This window comes from Coloeus monedula (assembly GCF_965178545.1).
Source record: "Coloeus monedula genome assembly, chromosome: 12".
NCBI lineage: Eukaryota > Metazoa > Chordata > Aves > Passeriformes > Corvidae > Coloeus > Coloeus monedula.
In genome coordinates this window covers 2,562,552-2,587,266 of record NC_138792.1, presented here as the reverse complement: position 1 = coordinate 2,587,266, position 24,715 = coordinate 2,562,552, and the positions used below count along the sequence as shown (strand labels likewise).

The following is a 24,715-nucleotide window of genomic DNA, read 5'->3' as shown; positions in this document are numbered from 1 at the left end:
GCTCTCATGCTGTCCTGAGAGCTCAGCCTCACTTCCAGGGCCTTTGCAGTGTGCAGTTTGTTGAGGATAGAAATCCGTATTTAAGAGGAGACATATTTAATCCATATTTAAAATGAGAGAGACAAAGTAACCCTGCAGTCCCAGCAGCGAAGATTTAATAGTGGAGAACATTGTGCTTGAAATAAAGAGCCAACTCACCTGCACTAAGTACTTAAGGACTAAATATAACACTAGAGCAATCTCAGAAAAAATAGTATGCTCCATAGAAGGCATAAATAGTTGTTTTAATGCAAGTGGTCTAATTGGTGTACTCTGCTTTCAGGCCATGAATATACTGGTTCCCTTCATGTTTAAATATGCAGTGGACAACCTCAACCAGGTGTCTGGGAACGTGCTCAACCTCGGCGATGCCCCAAGCACTGTGGCTACCCTGGCAACTGCTGTTCTCGTGGGCTGTGAGTGTATTCCCAAACTGGGGATGGGAGTTAAGGGTCTGCAGTGAGGGAGGGGCTCAGCAGAGCTCCTGACCATTGCACTGCTGAGCATCACAGCTGCTTGTGAATCACAGAATTATGGAGTGGTTTGGGGGCTGGAAGGGACCTCAAAGGTCATCCATGGGCAGGGACACCTTCCACTTTCCCAGGGAGCTCCAAGCCCTGTCCAGCCTGGCCTTGGGCACTGCCAGGGATCCAGGTGCAACCACAGCTTCTCTGGGCACCCTGTGCCAGGGCCTGCCCACCCTCCCAGGGAACAATTCCTTCCCAATCTCCCATCCAGCCCTGCCCTCTGGCAGTGGGAAGCCATTCCCTGTGTCCTGTCCCTCCATCCCTTCTCCCCAGTCCCTCTCCAGCTCTCCTGGAGCCCCTTTAGGCACTGGAAGGGGCTCTAAGGTTTGCCTGGAGCCTTCTCTTCTCCAGGTGAACACCCCCAGCTCTCCCAGCCTGTCCCCAGAGCAGAGGGGCTCCAGCCCTCAGAGTGTTGTAACTATTTCACAGTTACTGTGTTGATGTCTGTTCCCAATATTCTCTGACCTTGCTTCTGGTATTCCAATTAAAAAATGAAATAATGCTTATAGAAATTATTCTTGATTATAAATCCTGCCCTTTCTTATAACCAGCTGCAAAAGAAACTGATTTAAATGCATGCACAATGGTTTATAAATGAAAAATTGCATAAAGCTTGGGCCAATTAAGTATAAATTACCTTTGAACTAAAATTGTTGAAAATATATAAAGAATGAGTCTAGTGTAATTTCATGCATGAGGGGAAGTTGAAAATATAATTATTTTCATTTTGTAAACTTTTTCATCCCTTTTTAGATGGTATCTCAAGAGCTGGGGCAGCGTTATTTAACGAAGCGAGAAATGCAGTATTTGGGAAAGTAGCTCAAAATTCAATCAGGAGGATAGCCAAGAATGTTTTCCTGCACCTTCACAACCTCGATCTGGCCTTCCATCTAAGCAGGTAAACAGGAGCACTGTCAAAAACCATTGACAGAGGCACAAGGGGCATCAGTTTTGTTCTTAGTGCTTTGGTGTTTAATCTGGGACCTACAATGTTTGAAGTGGCTCTGGTCAGTGGAATTCTGGTAAGTGTGGTTTAGTCATCGTTGGAATTGTCTCACTTAGGAATAATGCTCTTACCAAAGTCTACAGAGTATTAATAACAATAATTGAATGTACAGGGTGAAAGCAACTACTGTAAAAGAGAGGAATCCCTAATTTTCAAATATCAGTTGCTTTAAATCAGCTTATTTGAAATTATTTGCACATTTAAAACCTCTCTTCAGCCAGTTGTATTCATGTGGACAGTTTCTAATGTTTTTCTTCAGAATTGTTGGAAAAATGAAATTAGAAAAGTAAACTGTGTCAAATGCTGTATGGAAACAGAATATAAATGTCCAGGAATGTTGTTGTTTAGTGTATTCAGGGTAGAGAAGGGAGTGATTATTGGCTCTTTCCTGAATACTGATCTGAACTTATCCAGAACTTAAAAGTGAATGTTAGCTTTTGGAAAATAGGCTTCTTCTGGCAAGTTTTAAGCTTAGTACCCTGAAATTTGAACTTCTATAAAATAAATCACACTTCCTGTCTTTGAAGTCAGGATCTTTGGGTATTATTTGGGTGCAGAAATCTAAATCTTGATTACGTATCTTAGACTAAATTAAAAACAAGAACCTTGTTTTGTTTACTGGCCTTTTTAGAAGGACTTAAGTTTGAATGGAACAGTGAAATGCCTGTTGATGTTAGGTTACATTTTCTAAGCAGTGGAAGTTGCAGACCAGGCTGGCTGTCAGCCAACCCTCCTTAGGGCTCTCCTCTCCTGATGTGCCCTGAAATACAGAAAACTCTTCCTAAGTTGTTTTGTGAGGCCATTTATTTCTTCTTCCACAGTCTTCGGCTTTCTTTCAAAATCCACTCAAAAAGCATGGAAACAAATGCTTATTTGTGAAAACGGCACAAGCATCAGCAGCATTTATGTTTTATAATGTGAAAAATAACTTTGTAGTATTATACACACCAGCTCTTGGCTATTGCCTCCAATCTTTTTATCTAAATCCTTCTTGCTGCTTTCTTTTTGAGTTTAAGCCTTTATTTAGCCTTAAGCTGTTCAGAGCAGGGATTGTGTTGGGAAGGACCATCATTTCTTGCCTTAAAATTAGGATAGCTTAGCTGGAGACAACAGCAAAATTTTGAAAATGATGATGATGATTCTTTTTTTTTCCATTTGATTTTAAATCTTCCAGTATTACAAATGCGGTGCTGAGTTTGCTTTGGTCACTCTGGGGACGCTGGGAGCCTATGCAGCATTCACGATAGGAATTACACAGTGGAGGTAAGGCAGGCCCTGCCCTCACATTCATCAGGGTGCTCTGATGCCTCAGCTTGAACTCGTGACTGGATCAAACCTTCCTTTCCCAGGACTAAGTTTCGGATAGAAATGAACAAAGCTGATAACGATGCCGGTAACGCTGCCATTGACTCGCTCCTGAATTATGAGACTGTGAAGGTAAGGCCAGTCTTTACTACCAGGCTCTTTGTCTTGCTTCTGTCAGCCTTAGGGAAGTGAGTCATAAGATTCATCTTTTATAGGACTGCATATTTGGAAAAATAGCGTATTTTTAAGCATTATTCATTTGAAGAGTACTGCGTGGCATTGACAGAGTAGCAGGAAGGTTGTTAGGGGGGCTGACAAGAATCTCTTTGCTAATAAAGAGTGAGAAGTTTCTTTCATGGCTGAATCACCTTGACCATCAATTTCTGCAAAGAGTAAACTTGGTCTTGAAGAGGAGGTTTAGGTTGGATATTGGGGAAAGGTTCCTCACCCAGAGGGTAGTGGGGCACTGAGCAGGCTCCCAGGGAATGGGCACAACCCCAAGGCTGCCAGAGCTCCAGGAGTGTTTGGACAACGCTCTCAGGCACAGGGTGGGATTGTTGGGGTGTCCTGGGCAGGAGTTAGACTTGGATGATCCTTGTGGGTCCCTTCCAAGTCAGGATATTCTGTGATTTCTTTCCTTTAGTCCCTAGAACTGTTGGAGAGGAGCTGTGTGTGTCAGTGCACGTAGTCTGTTCATACTGGATTTTATAGCCACTTAAACAGTCTAACATCCTTGACACTGTCACATTACCATTTGTGTTTGTTTTGTAGTATTTCAATAATGAAAAATACGAAGCCCAACGGTATGATGAGTTCCTGAAGATCTATGAAAAAGCCTCCCTGAAGACTACCTCTACTTTAGCTCTCCTCAACTTTGGCCAGAGCGCTATATTTAGCGTCGGTTTAACAGCCATCATGGTGCTCGCCAGCCAGGGCATTCTTGCAGGTAACTCATCTGTCTGTAAGCCTAAAATGAGTGTCCTTTACCTCAGTCATCCACAGCAGAGGTGTTAGTTTTAATTAACTGAGGGTTGATGTGATAGTTCATTTTGAGAGGTTTTGCTTGAGAGTTTCTTGCTTAGGTTTTGTCTATTTCTACCTCTTGGAGTATTATTAATTCCATTATCTCTCTCTCTCTCTCGATGACTCTCTCAATCATACTGTGATTTTATCAAAAACATTTTAAAAGTTTAACAGTTAAAGAAAGATCCCAAGAAAATGTCACTTCAGGAAGTTTTTCTTGAAGGTTTTTGAAAGGCACTTCTATAATACAAATATTTCTGTGGATCTTCTCCACAGATCCTTTCTTTTTGCTGTTCTCCCTTCCCATGTTGGCAAGACTCAGTGTGTATATATACCCCTGTGCTTTGTCTCCAGTAGTTTTTTACCAATAATTCACTTTCCTTACATTAATAATGGCACATTATTAAAAGAATTGCTTCTCTATGCTCTATACTTGTCTAATTTACTGCATAAAGTAAAGCCTGCTTGATTAGGAAGACACAGTACAAGCTTCAAATACAGTATTGGGATAAAGCTCTGCTAAAGCAAGGTGGTTTTAGAGTAAAAATAATGATGCTTTAAAGCCTGTTAACATCCAGAAGTGTTTGAAGGGCAGACCTTTATACCATGTGCTCTTTCTTGCATCTGCTTTGCCCTTTTTAAAGATGCCAGGGCAGGGAAGGGTTACACTGAACAGATCAGTCAGTAGGTGCAGTTTATGGCTGTTCTTAGGAAGATTTAGAATAGCTTTAAGCAGGATGGTCAAAATATGGCTTTAAATCATCTTTCTGGGCCTGTTTCAGCTGAACTGACCTGGCACTTACCTTTAGCTGGTGTGTCATCCTGAGTTTTCCCTTGATCAGCCTGTTTGATACTGAGCTGCCCAGAGGTTCTCAGTGTGTTTTAGCAGCTCTGTGGTATATACAGCATGAAAGCTCTCTCTTGATCATGACAAATTCTATCATTTGGATTTGTCTGTAATTGTACTTAAGATTGTCTTTCCTGATTTGTGCTTCCATATATTATTTCCTCCCCTTTTAACTTCCTTAGGCCTCTCTGTGGATTTTACAGCTGTACAATCTGATGTTGTATATGCTGCTTGCCTTATTTGCCAGTGCTATTATATCTTTTAAAAAGTGAAATCCACAGAAACATTGCCATTAGTTTCAGGCACACCTGTATAAAATCTGGGAGTGGGTTCTGGGGTTTCGTTTGCTATTTAAACATCTGGGTTTAGAAATGGGATAAAAGAAATTAGACTTGATTGACTTGATCATTTCTTTTAAGTCTTTTGGTGCATCCTAACAAGACAACCCTTCAAGTCTCCTTATTCTCTCACACCCCTTTTGTCTTAAGGCAGCCTTTCTGTTGGAGATCTGGTAATGGTGAATGGATTGCTGTTCCAGCTTTCTCTGCCCCTAAACTTCCTGGGAACAGTGTACAGAGAGACAAGACAAGCTCTTATAGACATGAATACCTTGTTTACACTTCTCAGTGTAGATACCAAAATTAAAGTAAGTAGTAGCTTATTTTCCTGAAGTATCTGGGTATTTAATAGGGCTGTTTGTGGCAATGCCATCATTTCACCCTGTCCTGATCTTCCAGGTTTAATTTTTATTCACAAAAGAGTTGTGTATAATATTGCTGTTCTGCCTCTTCTTTAAGTGCAGTTACTGCAATAGCAGTTGATTTTTTTGTTGTTGTTGCAGAGAAGCAAAAATTCCTTCACGGAAGCTGTGTTGGTGCTGAGATTTTTTTATTTAAGTATTCATGCCTCGTGGTTGAATTTTTATTGGTAATTAATGATGCAGACTATATTGCAAAAGAAGTTATGAGGCTGAGTGTTTACAGCAGGAATTTTTACCTCCTTTGGGGAAAAGGAAGAGCAAACCAATGTCACTTGTGCAGCAAATTATGATTATTTTCCACATATCTGAGCTGGAGTGTCTGTTTGCCTTTTTCTGAGGTGGGAAAGGGACTGTTCAGCTTGTTGAAGTGTTGGAGGTAACTTCTGGGCAGCAGATAAAGTGGAGCTCTTCTTTTTATAGGACAAAGAGCTGGCTCCACCCCTGCAGATCACCCCCCAGACTGCTTCCATCGCCTTTGACAATGTGCATTTTGAATACCTGGAGGGGCAGAAAGTCCTTGCTGGAGTGTCCTTTGAAGTCCCTGCAGGAAAGAAAGTGGCCATTGTAGGAGGTAGTGGGTCAGGGTGGGTAAATGGACTAAATATGCCAATCAATGCAGAATTTAGTTTCTTAAATGTGGTGCTGCTTGTGTTTGCTTTTTATTATTTCTGTTTGTACATCAATTCCGATTGGAGATTGTAAATGGCAAACCAGGATGTAACATTAACTTCAATTCTTTTCAATTCCAGGAAAAGCACCATTGTGAGGTTATTATTTCGTTTCTATGAACCTCAGAAAGGAAATATTTATGTTGCTGGACAGAACATCCAAGATGTCAGTTTGGAAAGTCTGAGAAAGGCAATAGGAGTTGTGCCTCAGGTATTCCATGTTTCCTTCTCCCCAGATAGTCCATTGTAACAGTAAATCTCAGTATCTGGCACTGTGGTTCAGTGAAGGCCAGTCCTAAAGCAGTGGTGTTGCATGGTGACTTTCAAAGGAACTAGACTTTTTCCCCCCCAGGAAATATTAGGTTTTTATATGCATCATCATATAGATCCAATTTTGAAATGTGTTTAAGCCTCCCCATGAGAAACTGCCTGCAGCTTTAAGTGATTTAGCTTTATAGTTGATTACCACCCGTAATGAGTTAGCAAAGTGGTGAAAGTACACATGACATACATATTTAGGACACAAAATATATTAATCCCTTTTTTGGGGAAAGAAATTTCCCCAAACACTTTTACCTTCAGGCTTTGTAAAGAAAAATATAAGCTGTTCTGTATTGATTGTTTCACGGGCTGGGGACAGTTTTGAAGCTGTTGTTCATGGTTTCTTATTTAAAATGTGCTTCCCACAAATGCAGGATGCTGTTCTCTTCCATAACACCATCTACTACAACCTGCTCTATGGCAAAACAGGGGCCACAGCAGAGGAGGTGTATGCAGTGGCCAAGCTGGCAGGGATCCACGAGGCCATCCTGAGGATGCCCAATGGCTACAACACCCAGGTCGGGGAGCGAGGACTCAAGCTCTCAGGTTGGCTCACACCTTTTATATCCCTTTTGCTGCCTCAAAGTTCCGTGCAGAGTTTAGTCCTCAGGCTTGCTTTTAGCTTATTTAGCTTGTAGCACAGAATCATTAAGGCTGGAGAAGCTCTCCAAGATCAAGTCCAACTTTAGCCTAAATCCCACCATGCCCACTAAACCACATCACCAAGTGCCACATCCACCCCTTTTTGGAACACTTCCAGGGATGGTGATTCCACCACTGTCCTGGGCAGCCTGTTCCAGTGCATGACCTTTCAGTGAAGAAATCCTTCCTATCATCCAACCTGAACTTCCCCTGGAACAGACTGAGGCTGTTCCCTCTCCTCCTGTCCCTGTTCCCTGGGAGCAGAGCCCGACCCCCCCGGCTGCCCCCTCCTGTCAGGGACTTGTGCAGAGCCACAAGGTCCCCCCTGAGCCTCCTTTGCTCCAGGCTGAGCCCCTTTCCCAGCTCCCTCAGCTGCTCCTCATAGGATTTAAATTCCAGACCCTTCCCCAGCTCCGTGTCCCTTCTCTGGACACCCTCCAGCACCTCAATGTCCTTGTAGAGAGGAGCCCAAAATACCTACCTATAAAGGCTACATATTAATATGAAGGTCTGCAGTTTAAGGCAGCTGTAGTCTGCAAGATATTCAAAGGAATGTATTTTCAGGGATAGTGTTAAATGAGATTATAAGTGAGGCTGGAGGTGCATCTAAGTAAAAATTATTTTTCTCATGATCTTTTTGGGTAGTGGACTAGAATTGGGAGCTTTATGTGTGCTTTGGGCCCTCTCATGCAGGAGCAGAGGGATGCAGTGGGTGCAGAGAGGTCCTGCCAGAGACCTCCTGTCTCTTGCAGAGACAGCTCTGAGGGGTGGTTCTTTCTCTGCAGCTGCTGCAGTAAGGAGTCCTGGTCCCTTTGAAACAGGGGATGGGAGGATACAGCCTGTACCCAGAATGTGTGTGCAGGAGAAAGTGTACACGGTGCAGAATGGGATTATGGAGAAACTTAGAAGGGAAATAAAATATGTGAAGCACAGATCTGGGTGAGGGAATAGAAGGTGCTAAATAGGTACTGGCAGAACTGAACTGAAGAGAATCGTGCTAACAATGAAAGATTTGTCTTGTGCTGCCTGTCTCCCCACACTCATAATTGCTAGAAAGAGGATTTGACTGACAATAGGTTTGAAATGTCTTGGTGTTTATAGAAGAATATAATGGTTTCAGTTGGAGGGAACCTTCTGAAAATCATCTAGACCAACCCTTCTGCTGTGAGCAGGGGCATCTTTCACTAGATCAGTTTGCTCGAAGCCTTAACCTTATGTTGAGGTTTAGATTGGATTTTAGGAAAAATTTCTTCACCCAAATGTTTGACCAGGCTGCTCAGGGCAGTGGTGGAGTCCTCAGGCCTGCAGGGATTTAACAGCCATGTGGATGTGGCACTTGGGGACATGGATTAGTGGTGGCCTTGGCAGTGCTGGGGGAACAGTTGGACTCCATGGTTTTGTGGGGCTTTTCCAGCCTGAATGATTCCATGTCCCTTTTCTAAGTCTGGACCAATGTGTGGGGTTATATTGAGTTTCCCTCTGCCCTCGAGACTCCTGTAATGGAGCCTTTCTGAAAATGGGTTCTGCCTTTCCTCCATCCTTCAGTTTGTGCTGCCACTGGGATGGTCAGAAGCGCCCACCGGCCAGTGCTTCCACAAAGGTGGTGTTTAGAAAGGGAAGGGAGTTGTGTTTTCCTGCTTTGTTTGTATTTAAAGAGGAAAGAGTATGTAAAATACTCAGGAGAAAGACAGTGGAATTCTTTTGAGCTCTGAGTGGGCATCTGCCACTGAAATAAAAGCTTCAGTTTCCTCTTTTCAACAACTAGATGAATATTGACAAGTACCGGTAGTAGATAAGCTTCAGGAATGTGTGGAGCCAAGGTACAGGAGTCTCAGGCCAATGCTTTCAGAACTGGTGTCATTGTTCAAAGAATTGGAGATATCAAATGGAAAGCTCTGAGTTCCTTTAGTTGCTCTGTAAAAAAGTTACTGCTAATTGGAATCTATAGTTTTCTCAATAGTAGGTTGGCTCCCTAAATTCTTACAAAGATTAATGTCAGAATCAGTTTGTTGGGCTTTTTTTCGGTTGGGTGAGGCTTCTTTAAGTCTAAGGAGAACACAAAGTCCTGATTTGTTCTGTTATTTTGTGGCAGAAATAGGGGGAGTAAAAGCTGTGTGAATTGAAGTGGTTCTCTTTAAAATCCAGGGGTTTATGTGCACGGTGGAAAAACAAGGTTTTAGCTGTAATGATGCAGCTAAATGCAGCTTTACCAATTTAAATGGTGAAGTAGAATTTTGTGCAGTTCTCACTGTTCTCAAGGATTGATTCATCAAGAATAAAGAATGAAAAACAAGTTGTTTGGGTTATTCCAAGTAGAACCCACATCAGTGTTGGCTGATAGATGTGTAATAGGCAGAGCTGCAACAGCCCCAAATCCCTGACTTTGTGAATGGAACAGTTACTGTGCTGCTGCCCTGAATGTGAATGGGGAACAACATGAGACAAATGGATCTGCTGCAAATATAAAGGATGTGGTTACAGAAATCTGTCTTTCAAACATGGATATTGTCAAGCTGTGAGTTTTGAAGATGCTGTGTAGGGGAGGGAGGGAGAGAACACTAAAATAGACTGAGTAAATCGTACAGTTCTAATTGCTACTGAGTTCTGCCAAGGACAGTTTAAAATGTGAACTGCAGCATTACCACCAGCCTTTTAAATGGTTTGTGAAAGCATGTTGCCTCCTGATAGCAATGGAACATTAACAAGAATAAAATGGTATTAAATGGAATGTTTTGAAGTCTTGAGTAAAACAAAGGAGGACAAGTGCACAAATGTGACGTGTTTGCGTCGCGTACCAAATGTTTAGCAGATTTTAAGTTCTCAAGTGCACCTGTTTTCCTGTCTGTAAAAGTTGCCCTGAGTTATTCTTGAGTAGATGTTGGCTGTAAGAATTGTTAAGGAAGGAAACTAGTCTGAAACTGGGTTATATCAGAAACCACCAGGCTGTAGATTGCAGGCTGAAGATTGCAGGCTGAAGGTGGTTTTCAGTACCATATTAACTGTTCTTGAGTGAAATTTGCCATTATGGGGTGGGAAGTTGGATGAATATCAAGGAGAGACCTGAAAGACACAATGTGTGAGCAAAATGCCTGAAATCCAATACAGCAGGCATGGACAGAGCACTGGTGAGAGAAAACGAGATTTGTGAGTGCAGAGTTGCTGGATGGGGCAGAGCTTAGGCCAGGAAAATGGGCTCCTACTGCCAGGTGTACAGAGTGAGGAACTGTACAGCGTTGTTACTCACCTGTGTGAGACTCTTGCCTTGCAGCAGATACAAAATAGTTCTCTGTCCTTTTCCAAAAGGATGAGCAATCGTGAATCACTAAATTTACCAGGGAGCAGGAACTTGTGTGCTATCTTATGTAACATGTCAGACATTTGTCAGCAGTAACTACGATGTCTATTAGAAAAAGGAAATAAACCAAAAACCAGCCCTCAAAAATCATGTCTGCTGTTGAATTTAGACTATCACAATTGTAACTTAATCCTGTTTCTTTTCTTTCCTCTTTCCCCCTCATCCAGGAGGAGAAAAGCAAAGAGTTGCAATTGCTAGAGCTATGTTAAAGGAGCCACATATTTTTCTCTATGATGAAGCCACATCATCTTTAGATTCAATTACGGAAGAGGTAAATTGGGATAAAAAATTCCAAAATTTAAGTGGTGCAATGATGTCTGATTCTGATGCTTTTCCATGTTCTTTTCCTCTGAGAAAGAATTCTGTACAAGTGTTTTCTCAGCGTTATTAAGAGATGCTGTGTCTAAGCTGTTGTCCTTAAGAGCAGAGCAGAGATGCTCAGTCCATCTACCTGGAGGGAGACAGTGAGGGATATCAGCTGTCTCTGGGCTATTTTCTGTTTCCACTCTGGAAGTCCCATTCACCTTGACACATTCATCCCTTGAAACTGGTGCAAATACCTCAGGTGGCCATGAAGTGTGAAGCTTTCCAATCCACTTCAGAAGGTGTTTAGATGCAATCCAGCATCCATCAAAACAGCTTTCTAAATATTTGGGACATAATGCAGGACAAAACCCCCCCTTGTTCGTTGTGCAGCAGATGCAGATGAGGTAGGTGTGACCTGCAGTGCTGGTATTCATTTGTGTTCATTCCACAGGAAGGGCTGTGACATGGATATGGTGACACTGTGACAGGAACTGCATCAGGCTTCATAACAACATCTTTGCTTAAGCACAAAACTCTCAGCACCAGCAGTAATTTCCCAAACTAATGTCATCAAAAATGAGCTAAGCTACAGCTCTGTTCACTTATGCAGATTATTGAGTGAATTTATTGACCTGTAATCACTAAATTACTTTCATTTTCCAGATGCAAAGCATCCAGGATACGAGCTATACATCCATACAGCACAGCACTGAAATGTAGCACAGCTTCCTCATGGACCAGAAATGTCCACATCACACTCAGTTCTTGGATTCTTCCTCTCTTGTTTTGCTGTATCTATGCCAGAGTTATAAGCAAAGCTGAAAGTTTTGAAATGCACATGGATGACAGCAATGAAAATGAGGCTTTTCCACAAGAGTATGCCTGGGAATGGAAATGTTTTGTGACAAAAATTTTCAGGGAAATAAAGTGGACACTTCACGTAGGGTAGTGAGGGCACAAATTCCCAGTCAGTGCTCCTTGCAGAGGGATGTGGTTTGGAAGATGGCATAGAGCTCACAAAGGAAACACTGGATAGATAGATAATTCCCAGAATTGTTCTTTGTTCCACATTGGCATAATACTGAGAGGGATTTTTTTCTTTAACTTTCATTGGAAAGCATTATTATTACCACCATGAGGAGTTCTTATTTTCAGATGCTTTTACTGCTGTTTGCTGCTTGTGCAGCATGGCTCCGTGGGGAAGTTTTCCCTGAAATGAAGTGACACTTCTCTTCCTTTGTCCCTGGGGATAGCTGTGTTTTTCTGTGAATACAAGCTTTTTTTCAGTTTGAGGCTTTGCAAAACCACAGATATTTCATGTTTGGAACTCTTCTGTTTCTCCTGTACGTACTCGTGGCTGTTTGTTATTGGGAAGCTGTAGCAGTACCAGAGATGTTTCTCAAAACTTATTTACAGTAATTTGCATATTTCCAGCAGCATTTTATTTCTCCTCATCCCACTCAGGAGCGTGTAAGAGTCTGTGTCTATTCCAATCTTGCAGAACATTCTCAAAGCCATGAGGGACATGGTGAAGCACCGGACATCGATTTTCATTGCCCACAGGTTGTCCACAGTGGTGGATGCAGATGAGATCATCGTGCTGGATCAGGTGAGGGCTCACCTGGTGCTGTGTGACTTTCACATCACGGCAGGGTTTGGTTTAGGGACTCTGTGTGTCCAGTTTGAGTTATTACACACCCACCAAGCTGCTGGAAATTTTTTGTTTAGAAATAAACCACGTTTGAAAATTCCAGCCCAAACTTGGCCTGTGTGACTCTCTTGTACATTGTTATTTTTATGCCTTACTGTTGCATGTTTTTAATCTAATTTTTTGCCTGTTTCTGTCAGATGAAGTTTTCTAATGTGTTCCCCCAATTTATGCTTCGCTCTCATGGCTCAGTGAGTGTCTGTTTTTCACATACATCCATTTTTTCCTCTCAGTGGAAAGAGAGAGGACAGCATGTTCTGTTTCTGTGCAGATACAACGATTGCAGGATTGTTCAACCTAATTATGTTAAAAATCTGAGCACCATTCTCTGTTGTACCTGTAGAAAAGTGTGATTATTCCCTTTCTGTAGGCTTCTCTTCTAAGAAAAAACCAACACGTTTCAACATTTGGTTCCCTAATGTCAGCGTTGAGCTGTTACCTCACACTCATCCAAAGTCCAGTTTTTTCTTTATTACCCATGTCTGGCAAGAGATTTAAAATAAACAAATGTCCTTATCATAACGTCATAATTATTCTTTCAACTGATAATGCTGAAAGTACAGTGCTCTAATCTGCTGATAATAGATGTTAAATTTATCTCTGCATTCATTTTTATCGGTTGCTATTTATAAGCTTGTGCTCATAGGTGTATTTAGGGACTTAAAATACACATCTAAAAGCAAATAAATTATTCTTACACTACATTCAATGATTTCATGGACAACTAGAACAATATCTTATGAAATGGTGACATTTGCTACACAAAACTCAGCTTTATATGAATCTCAGGATGAAGTAGTGGAATAAATCACTTGCAATGCTCCATGGAGTTTTTATTTGGTTTTGATCTGCTTTGTTTTTTCAGCTTTTGCTGAACAATCCTTTCCTAAGGTGTATCCTTTCTACAAGTGCACGTTAAAACATCTCACAAGCATTTTGTAGCATGTCACAAGGCAATCAGCAGCTTTTTGTTTTCCATGCAAGTTTTCACAGCTTCCTAAGAGTGTGTTTTGTGTTGTAGTGTAACTGTTAAATTAAAAATAAAAGCACAGCCTCGAACTGTGAAGGAGCCAGGGTGCTCCCTTTCCTGAAGGATGGGCTTGAGGATGAGGGAGGCAGCGCATCCCCGCCGGCTTCCCGAGGCAGCGCTGACGTGTGCCGCTCTCATCCCAGCAGGATTGATGTGTTAGCAGCTGGGTAAATAAGGCTCAGGAGCAGGGATGAGCCAGGATGACTGTGGCTGGTTCTGCTTAGCAGTGGTAATCACGGAATCACAATTCCAGCACCTTTGCCGAGGTAAAATCAGAATCATTCCTGAGTGACTAAATGTTGGAGTAATGATACAGATCCTGAGGCTGTGGAGCTGAGCAGAGAAGTTCCATTTTTGAGGATTGGTCAAGAGTTACTAAAAAAAAGCCATAATTCAAGAGCCTGGTCTCTACTCCAAATTAATCACTTAAAGGATTTAAATAAATTCTGCAGTTCTGTTGATCAAGTGTATGTTTGTTCAGATTCCACTGGCATAACTACTAATAGAAGTGCCAAGACCCAAATTTTTTCCCAGCATGTCCATCAGCAGATGTCACAAGGAGGTAGATTTAATTGTAGATCAGAATTTAGAACTAATATCAAAGCCGTGTGGTTGTATAATGCTGTCCTTTCCCAGAAGGAAGAGTGGCTGGAGAATGAATATATTTGTTTAATTGGAAGTCAGTGAATGTGTCTCTTGAAGTAGGAAGATGAGTTTGGTTTTTTGAAGAGTGGTGGTGTTTCTCTCTCTGAGTTCTCATGGAATTCTCCTCTCCAACTCTTCCTTTCCATGCTGATAGTCAATAAATCCTGTCTGCTCCTGAGAACAGCCCAGAGAACTGAACCACTCACACAATTTTTGTGGTGGTGATTGCAGTGACACAAGCTACAGAGCACCTATAAAAGCACAGTTTACACTAATTGTTTTCAGGATTTGATCTTAGGTGTGCTTTGCTTGTCTCTCTGTTTGCTCTTCTCTTTTAGCTCCTTCATGTGTGTTTGTTACCAAGCAAAGACAGATATGTGTTTGTTTTGATACATTCATGTGATCTTTGCAGGAGTAGTTGAACACCTTGCTCCTCATACAGAGGTCCACATTTACTTTAAATAACTCCTCCAGTTTAAATAGTAAAACTTTCCATGCTGGTGGACTTTAGATTTTGTCCAGGTTGACAAAAGGCACCTGCAGGCAGAGACGAGCGCGGCTCCTTGTTTTCTGCTGGCAGTGCCCACACAAGTGAGTGCACTGTGCATTCAGTTTTTCCTTGCTGTCTCAAGCTCCTTCTCATTAATAACTGCTCTAATCCATACCATGAACCTGTGCTCCATAGGCTGGCATATTCCTAAGGATCTGGTGATGTGGATTCCTGACTTACTGCCCTTGTTTTGCAGGGTAAAGTTGCAGAACGTGGCAGGCACGCAGAGCTCCTGGCAAATCCCAGCAATCTCTACTATGAAATGTGGCACACACAGAGCAGCAAAGTGCTCCACAGTCACAACCATCCAAACTGGGAGGAGAGAAATAACCGGACATCCAAAGAGGAGGAAAGGAAGAAGCTAGAAGAAGAAATTATCAACAGTGTGAAAGGCTGTGGGAACTGTTCATGCTGAGTATGATCCTGGATCTTGTATAGCAGGTTAAAAATTCACAAGAATATGGTGATACGCAGCTCTTGTTTTTAAGTCAGCATTCAAAAACTTCTGGGTTTTGCATTTTTTGGATTTTACAGTTTCACAGAGGGACATAATTTCAACCAAAGGAGTTCTATTTTTGCATCTTTAGGAATCTCTAATATTCAGTGGCATCTGCAAGAGCTGAGCTTTTTCAAAAACTTTAAACTTCCCAACCAAGAGTGTAATTTATGGCAATTTTTTAGGCATCGGTAAATTCTCCTGGTAGTCGCTTGATGTGGATTATTAAATTGTAAACAGACTTGTCCTTGATTTACATTATTTCTCATCACTGATGGTTGATAAATACGTCATGTTTTAATTGTAATTGGGCTAATATGAACTCATTTGCTAGTGAGGAAGATGTCTTTTAAATTCTTCAGTGGCGTTCTGGTTTAAAATCATCTTCCTTGCAGAGAGTAAGAACAGCCTCAACAAAATATCAGGCTTCTAGTAGCAAACTAAATACTGGAATTACCCCAGTCACCTTTCAGAAGCACCTTTCATACAGCACTATCAGGAAATGGATTGGTATCATTCCAAAGGAAAACTAACAGTATTTTTAAGTGAAAAATGAACAAATCCAAGTTCAGGATTCTGTATCCTCAACATCTGCTGTAGTAGTCAAAGCAGAATGCAGTCACTCTTTCTAGTTCAGTCATGGTCTTAGGGAGCAATTAAGATTCAATAAAGACTTCCATAAATTTCTCCTATCTCATTAATGTATGAGAAAATGACCTGGATAATGCTGAAAGCATTGCTATAATAATCTCCTCCTTTCAACAGCCAAAACTTCTCCAGTGGGAGGAAACCTCAGTCTTTGGGATCTGCAGGACACTGCAGGTGTGTTGGGGGGGTGGGGGGTGCTGCAGGGGTCACTGCTGTGAGAAGGTGCCAGAAACTTCCTGTGTCCAACAGAGCCAAGGCCAAGCACATCAGCAACAGGGCATTGCACTGCTGGGATCATGGACTTAGGAAGGGAGGAAAAGCCTTGTAAGTGTAAGAGCAACTGCAGCCAGAGAGAGGAGTGGGAACATGGGAGAGCAGCAGCCCTGCAGACACGAGGGCAGGGAAGAAGGAGAGGCAGGAGGAGCTCCAGGTGCCAGAGCTGAGATTCCCTGCAGCCCATGGGGGTCCACGGAGGAGCAGAGATCTGCCTGCAGCCTGGGAAGGAGCCCGTGATGGAGCAGGAGGAAGTTCCCAGAGGAGGCTCTGACCCTGGGGGAAGCCCACACTGGATCAGGCTCTTGCCAGGACCCCTGGAGAGACTGGAGACTGGGGACCCATGCTGGAGCAGCCTTTTCCTGAAGGACTGCACCCTGTGGCAAGAGGACACGTGGAAAAGACACGCTGGGGCAGGGGAAGAGAATGAGGAGGAAGGAGCAGCAGGGACAAGGTGATGAACTGACCACAGCCTCCATTCCCAGCCCCCTGCACTGCTTCAAAGGAGGTGGAGAATTCTGAAGTGAAGTTGAGCCTGGGAAGAAGGCAGGGATGGGAGGAAGGTGTTTTAAGATTTTGTTTCATTTTCTCATTACCCAACTCACGCTTCTAATTCACAGTAAATGAAGTTAATTTCCCCAACTGGAGTCTGTTTTGCCCATGACAGTAATTGCTGAGTGATGATCAGTCCCCACCTCATCCCAGGAGCCTTTCAATGTGTCCTCTCCCCTGCCCAGCTGAGGAGGGCAGGGATGGAGAGGCTGGGTGGGCACCCAGCATCCAGCCCAGGTCATCCCACCACCACAGGATTGTATTTTTAGGCCTTGTCTCTCCAGGGAAATTCAGAGTCTCTTTAGCATGACCTATCCTGGTGTAATGCTTCATGTTGAATTTAAGAATTAAAATCTTTCTCTTGGATGCTGAAAAATAACTTTGTTATTTCTGGGGAATTACACCGGTATAATTACACTGATATAATTACGTTTGTAAATCAGATGCAAGATTTCTCAGTGTGGGCACTAGGGAAGGGCTGAATTTGGTGCTTCTGGAAATGTAATTGCAAATAGTATTTATTTTTTTGTGTTATACCCTCCCCTACAACTAAAAATAGGAACATAACTTAAAAGGAGTGAAACCTTGCTAGTTACTTATTTTCTCTCTCTTAAAATGATAGGTGAAGAGACAACCTGGCATCAATCTCCAGTTAAAAATTATTTTAAAAGCACTTTAATTTTCATCCTTGGAGTGCAGAAGCAAAGTGAAGTCCAGTTAATGTAGTGGCAGTGCAGAATTCCAGCTTACAACCTTCCTGTTATTTTCCGTAATTGTCTCCTGATTTAGCTGCTGACAGCAGTGAGGGGACTGTAATGGTGCAGTTATCTCCCAACTGCCAGAAAAAGCAAAGGTTTATTGAAAATCGTATTTATGAGGAATCTCCCTTCCTGCATTGTGACAAACCCCAAACTATGGCTCTTCCCTCCCTGTTCTGCAAGAGCTCATTTTTGGAATTAATCTGTGCTGTTCATGCAGCAGGTAATAGGCAAAGGCTGTAAATAGTAGTATTTCAATCCTGTGATAGTTTTCCTTTTGGCATAAGGATTAGAAATGTCTCTGGTCTGAATGTGGAGGGAAAGGGGTTTTCTCAATGAAAAGTTTTCCATGTCACAGGGCTTGGACATCCCAGAAGGTCCCTACAGGGTGCACAGAATCGGGAATTGTCTGTGAAATGTCTGGAATCAAAAGCCACTTTAATGCCAAGTCTGACTGTGTTTATGAGGGGACAATTTCAGATGAAAGCTGATGGATTTTATCACTGGGGATGGACTTTGCAAGGACTGAGAGTCTTGGGCGTTACAGTTTTGGGATGAGGACGGTTTTCAGGTGGTAAATGCCAGGAATGATCAATAATTGTTTAAATCTGTAGGGTTTGATGCAGCTCTAAGGCCATTACTTGTCTATGCCATCCTTTTGGTGCCAGTGGATGTGCTGCAGCTCTGTCCAGCTTTAAATGGAATGACAGGAAGCAACTCTGGACAAAGGCAATTCCTAAAACAAGAGGCCAGTCATACAGTAGAATATGTGTTTTAAAGAACTGCAGCGAGTTTCTGGAGATGACTGAAAACTTTCCCATGTCATGGAGTTGCTGGATAAACATTCCTGGCTTGGTGGTGGCTGTGTTGGAGTGAATTGCTGTGGAGAGCAGCAGCAATACTGGGTGAGTCTCCTGTCTGCTGCAAAGCCAAACTTGTGCTGGTTTTTTTTTTTTTTTAATTTTATCTGGAGTTTTTATTCCTGTACTGTGACTCCAGAGTGTCACTATTGAAGCAGATGCTTAAAGTAGTGAATGGGAGAGTGATGGCTTTGGAGAGACTCAGTGTAGCACACTGACCCTTAGGACAGTCAGCCTGGCATCTCTCAGAAAAGCCTTACAATTCTCATGGAGACAGATTGATTTGGGGGCTCTCTCCCAGCCTCAGTAATTCTGCTCTGCTGCAAACTGAAACATCCCTTTTCTAAACAGCTTTTCATATTCTGGACTCGTAGCTGGTTGTTTTTCAAAATTCAAGTTATCTACTCCCATTATAAAACCTTTGCCTGCAATTTTAGAGTAGAAAAAGCCATTTAATTTTTTTTCTTCATTTTCTGTTTTTAGAGGAAATGTGTTTGAAGAAAATGGACATTTAAAAGGGGCTGCTACTTGTAGTGTGTAGTGAGCTGTTAACTGTGAACTTACAGAAATCAATCCTAATTCCCATGTAAAAACTTTTTATGCACAGGGTATCAAGTCACAACACACAAAATTTGGGCTGTTTTAACCTCCAGGTTAGGAAACTTAGTGAGTGATTGGCAGGGAGGTTGTGCTTTTTCCGGGTGCATGTTCAAAGCTTACTCCTTGCAGACGATCCCTCAGGTTATCTCAGGTCTTCTGTTCCATGGAGTAATAGTTACCTACATCTCTCAACACTGAGATTTTGTTCAAGTTTCTTTTCAGAATGGAAATGTAAAACTGACATTGTAAAGGAAGGTGACGTGTTCCAGAACAACACAGGCAGCTCGGTTGAGATGAGATTGTGTAACCCTTCTGCTGGAAGACTCCTTACCCTGACTCCTGTCCTTCATCTGTGTGTAGATAATTCTTACTAAATAAAGGATTTATCTTTGTGAATAGAAATGGCTGTGCTGTCACAACGGCTCTTCCAGCTTTGCAGAAATTCCCAGAGGAAACGGGCACTGGTATGGAATGTGAGTCTTACTTCAGCAATTGTTTGTGGTGCTTGGTCGTGCCAGTGGAGCAGGTAACCAATCCCAGGGTGCAGGTTGGCAGAAGGTGACTGAATTCCAGGTGATCCATCAGAGAGGAAAGTTCATGGATCACACCTGGGTTCTGCCCCCACTCAGCTTTCACAGCCCCTGCATTTGTGTGTGGAGCTGCAAAACCAGGTGAGGAGCTCGTGCTGGCTGCATCCCCCTGATGGGAATGAACATGCTTGTGAGAAGCCTGACTGTTTCTTGCTTTAAAACACTGTATTTTTATAAATGTAAACTCTTAACACGTGATCAGTCAAAGCAGAGCAGTTTTAAGAATCTGCTTGAGCCCTTGACATGACATTGTAATCACTGACTGGATTTCTGCTTGCAGCTGCAGCTCATTATCAAAGCAGAATGCAGGAAATACTTTTTTGTTGTTATTAACTGCACTGCACTGCATTGATCTGGGCTACAACAGCCACTGTCCTGCTGTCACTGAGCTCTGTGTGGTTGTGCACCATGGATGGATGGATGGATGGATGGGAGGGAGGGAGGGAGGGAGATCCTGGAGCAGCCTGGGGTGTTCCCAGTCTGACTGGATGAGCTTCCAGCTGCTGTTTCTAAGGGTTTATTTGGTCTGCCTTTAAATCCTGTAATGGACTGTGCAGGAGTGCTCTGTAGGTGTTGCTGATGTTAATGGAATGGCCACGTCATGGATGGAAGGGCAAAAGAGATAAATTGTAGATAGATATATAATAATGTATAGAGCAGATAGAATTCAGCTACTTCTTGACTTTAGTGGATAAATCTGATGTCTTTATAAGAAAATCCTTAAATGGTTAGTTCTTGAAAACTATCTTTTAAATTCCTCCCAGGTGACTTTTGACCAGCTTCTGCAGATGTTGGGACTAAACTCAGGGAATAGCCATGAGCCTTATCCAGCCTGGAAAACCAGCAGAGACCTTGAGAGAGGACTTCTCCAGAGGCAGGTCTGCAGGCTGGGGTTGGGATCTCCCTCAGATGAGAAGTGTCAGTTGTACTAAGTTGCACAGTGGATTTATTAGTTGAAAGAAAAAGAACCAAAATGCTTTACTGGTGTCTTTGGACAGAATTTAAAACGGCACCCCCAAAGCTGAAAGAGTCATGTAACAGCTCCCCCACATTCATTTCCAGTTTCTAATGTCCTTTATAAAATTGTCAAGTAAAACATTTTAAGTCACACCAATGTAAACTGGTAAAGTCTCAGCCTTGTGCTGGAGAGGGAGAAGGAAACAAGTTCTTCCCCTCAATTATGGAGAGGAATGAAGAGCCTGGAGCAGAATACATCAGGTGGTGGGGTGTCTTTGAGTGCCTTGTGCAGTGCTCTGCAAGTGTCAGCTGAAGATTTTCCCCACATGCACACACCAACAAATATTTAGAAAAGTGGAGGTTGAACAGATGAAAAGTTTCCATTTTAGACTCGTTAGAGAAAATGGAACATGAAGGTCAGTGTGTATTGGGAGAGAACCATTCAAGAACAGCAATGGAGGAATTACAGAATGGGCTGTGAGCTTCTAAAACATGGAAATACATGTTCATGTGTTTTCACACAGAGTTGTAAAAATCTTTATTTCTTCAGTGAATTGAAAATCTTCCTGGCTTTTGAAGAAAGCAGATAAAAGATTCAGCTTATTTACAATTAAAACCAGGGAATGTTCTCTGGGGAAAACAGTGTTTGCAGAATCTGTAAAAGGTGATGAGTGATATCGCGTGTCGATGCCGCTACTTGTGATTGCAGGAACGTAGGATATTTGGCAGGATACAAGGGAGGGGGAAGAGCACAAGGCACAAGTATTTTAGGCTGGAGTTGTTCCTTCTGCCTTGTGGAAATTGCTTCACTTCAAAAAGCCCACACAAGGACTGTGCTGGTAACACACACACACAGTGTTTCCGAAGTCTACGGGGTAAAAATTAATGACCTGATGTTGTACAATACAGAGACTTACTTTTTAAAAAAGTGATGTTTTATTTTACAGTAGTTAAATGTCAGAGGAAGAGAAATTCAGTGGTGATCTTGGGTTAGTGGTGAAGGAAGATTTTCTCCATTCAATCCCTTCACTCCAATCTGAGTGCTAATCTGGGCCCTGCATTACAGCAGCTGCATGCAGGGGCCCCTTGGGCTTTGTGTGTGAGCTGATCTCTCCTCCTTAGACATGACCTTTGTGCCTCTTCTTCCTCCCTCTCCCCTTATTGGGGCTGTAATTCTGTAATTCTCCCTAAAATGTTTCCTGTCTATAAACTGGAGGAAGCATTAGCAGCTTCTCTCTTAGGGCCGGGCTTTATCCCACATGCTCTGTGGAGAGGTGCTGCCTCCAAAGGTCACCTTGGTGGGATGGGACACTGTGAAGGCTCCTGTGCTGTCTTGGGACCTCTGTAGCCACAACCTTGCAGGGAGAGGTTTGTTCAGTGAAATGCTGATTGGGGAGCTCTGGGACAGCCTCTGCATATTCCAGTTTGGGCTTCAGGTCACCTGAAACAGCAGTGTGCTCTGACAGCCTGCTCCAGGTGGTTCTTGTCTGCTGAGGCTCAGGTGTTACTGGGGTTCTCCAGGTGTCTCATTTTCAGCAGCATATCTGGGTGAGGTAGCTGTACTTCCAAAAATGCTCAGGGAGCTTTGCAGACAGCAGCCCATGCACATGATTCCCACAGTGTGGAAAGATCCATTTGAATGCCATGTCCACTAAAAAGCAGTGTTTAGCAGAACCCTGCTTAGTGCTGCTGCAGAGAGCAAACCTGGCTGCTGAAGGTGTGTTTGGGTGCTGTACTGCTGCAATACATCGAGCAATTGCATTCAGTCTTCTGCTTCCTTATCAGTCCCTACAATTTTTGATGTTAGAAATCTCCAGCTGACCACAGAAACCTTCTGTCACCAAATGTAGAACTCCATGGCTAAAATGTTACCTCCTAAAGAGCAGCATGAGCACGATTTAGCCCATTAGGTGGGTTTTTTAATAGTTGCTGTTGCCTATGTTCCCAGCAAAACTGGTAGTTGGAATTTCCAGCAGGTATTGAATTATCGAATCACAAAATATGTTGTACCAAAAAGTGGCAGAAAGTTGCTTAAATATTCTTAAGATTTTGTGCAACTCATGTGCTAGGTTTGTACACAAATTACTTTAATTCTTCCAGATTTAGCTGGATATTTCCACGATGCAATGGCATCATGCTGGGAAGAATTTATTGGCACAACAGCCATGTGTCCAGCATGTGCTGCTGGTGTGGGGTGTTTAAAACACTTTGTATCTTCTCTTAGGAGATGTGATTCACAGGTGAGTAACGCTCTCAACTCCTAATTCATACAGGAAATGCCACACCATCGAGCCCTGGTATGCATAAATGTACTAAGTATGTCCAGTGAAAACGGAACAACAGAAGTTGGGCTGCAGCACTGAAATGACTTCCTGATGGAAATGGTCCAAGAATCATTGATAGCAAGTCAAATGCAAATAGCACTTGTGAAAACAAAAGGGAAACACAGAAAACTACTTTTTACTGGATGATCAGCTCTGGAAGCTGAAAAAATGTGGGGTTTGTCAATTATTATAAATTATTATTTGTTTTATTTTAATTGAAGGCCCTAAGCTTTCTAACTCTTATTCAGCCTGCTGGGAAGCAGTCAAGCCCCAGCAAATAAATGTCCGTGTGATTCCAATAGGTATCTAGAAAAGCAGATCCTCCAAATGGCTGTTTTCAGACTTGATATCAGAATCTCTGTGAAAATTCCTTCCGTGGGATATAAGCTCACATCTAATGGCAGTCTCTGATTTAGGCCAAAGCTGCTTTACTGACACTCGAGCCATCCTATGGAGATCCTGCTCTAGCTAAAAACCACACAGACTTTCACAGCCCATAAATCCCATGGAATACATCTCTTAAGTACTTTACTCAAAGGAATGTTAAGCTCTTTTACTAAATCTGCAAATTACAGCTATTTGACAACTCTGAGTTTACAGTCTGACAGCTCACGTCATCAGTCGGAACGGGATGAACGGAGTCAGAGGCGGCATCGCTTGCTGCTGACTTGCAGGGATCTGGTAATAACAATCCACTGGAAAATGTTGGAAAGCTGTGACAGCCTGGGAATGGTTTGTGACATCTGTTAAACACACTTGTTTTTACTCCCACTGACTGCAGCGAGATGGGAGTGGTATTTCATGGAAGAGGAGTGGTTGTGTTCCAAAGCAGGAGCCAACAGTCTCCCTTGAGGACTTGTGCCACCATCCAGGTGAATTTCTATACAAATTACCACATCCCAATACTTGAGCCAGATTAAAAAGAAGTTTCTCAACATATTGTTTCTCCCTGACTGGTAATGAAGTGAAAGCAGTGGCCTGTGAACTCTGCAGGAGCAGGAGAGATGGGGGAGGCTGGTGAAGCCCTGGCTGCTGAGTGCTTTGGGGTGCCCAGTGCTGGCAGCGTGGGGAGTGAACACTCACTAATGGCTTCATGGTTCAGAGCAACTCAGCCCTGACTTAAACTGAAATGGGCAGTGGCAGGAGAGCTGTAAACTCACAGGTGCACCGGTGTCATCTGAGCACAGGCAGCCTGCAGGAGGCAGAAGTGTGAGCAGCCAAAGAGAAGAGCTCTGTCTTTCTAAAGACTCCCTGGATGAGTTGTGCCCCGTGACTGAATATAGGGTTCCTTGAAGTGCAACAAAGTTTATGATGTTTTGTAGGCACCATCTACTTGTTTGAATACACACTTGGCCTGAAGTTCTCCCTGAACCTGCTGTAAGACCTGTGGGAGTGGTGGCAGCAGGAACTGAAGGAAACACTGGTTTACCAGGTAACGGCAGCGCAGCCAATTCAATTCAGCCAGTGCTGCTCTTTAAAATAGGTGCAGAAAAGAACATGGCTGTAGAAAAACTGTTCTTGCTGAATCACCCAACTGTTGCCAACATAGTTTTTGCATCACAGACTGTACAGCAGAGGTGGGCAGTGGCTGGGAGTGTGGTAATGAGTACAAAGGGAAGCCCTTGGCATTGTCTGAGTTCTGAGTTGCTGTTCAGCCACAGGTTTATCTGGAACCAACGACAGTCTGGGATCAGCCTGGCTGAGGCTGATTGAAGTGTTTGGTTACCCACTGACTATCCATAAACAGAGGAAATTAAATAATGGTTATTTAAAAAATCCAAACCCACGTAGAGGAAAAAGCTTAACATTTCCATTCTTTCCAAAGGCTTCTCCAGCAGTCTTTGTTTTTCTCCAGGGACTCCATACCTTCCCACCAGCCTTGGGGCTGATAAGGTATGAGAACAATATAGTCTGTGAATTCTCCA

General features: G+C 42.8%; 1 protein-coding gene across 1 annotated transcript in view; it reads left to right on the top strand.

The window, feature by feature from the left end:
* Positions 1–19,254, top strand: part of ABCB7 (ATP binding cassette subfamily B member 7) — a 39,626-nt gene extending 20,372 nt beyond the window's left edge. Inside the window, 13 exon segments of the mRNA XM_082289497.1 lie at positions 323–455; positions 1,320–1,465; positions 1,469–1,588; positions 2,747–2,835; positions 2,922–3,009; positions 3,649–3,823; positions 5,236–5,393; positions 5,928–6,091; positions 6,257–6,386; positions 6,871–7,042; positions 10,661–10,764; positions 12,301–12,408; positions 14,929–19,254. Coding sequence (XP_082145623.1) covers positions 323–455; positions 1,320–1,465; positions 1,469–1,588; positions 2,747–2,835; positions 2,922–3,009; positions 3,649–3,823; positions 5,236–5,393; positions 5,928–6,091; positions 6,257–6,386; positions 6,871–7,042; positions 10,661–10,764; positions 12,301–12,408; positions 14,929–15,147 — 1,806 coding nt within the window. The 3' untranslated portion in view covers positions 15,148–19,254.
* Positions 19,255–24,715: the final 5,461 nt, after the last annotated feature.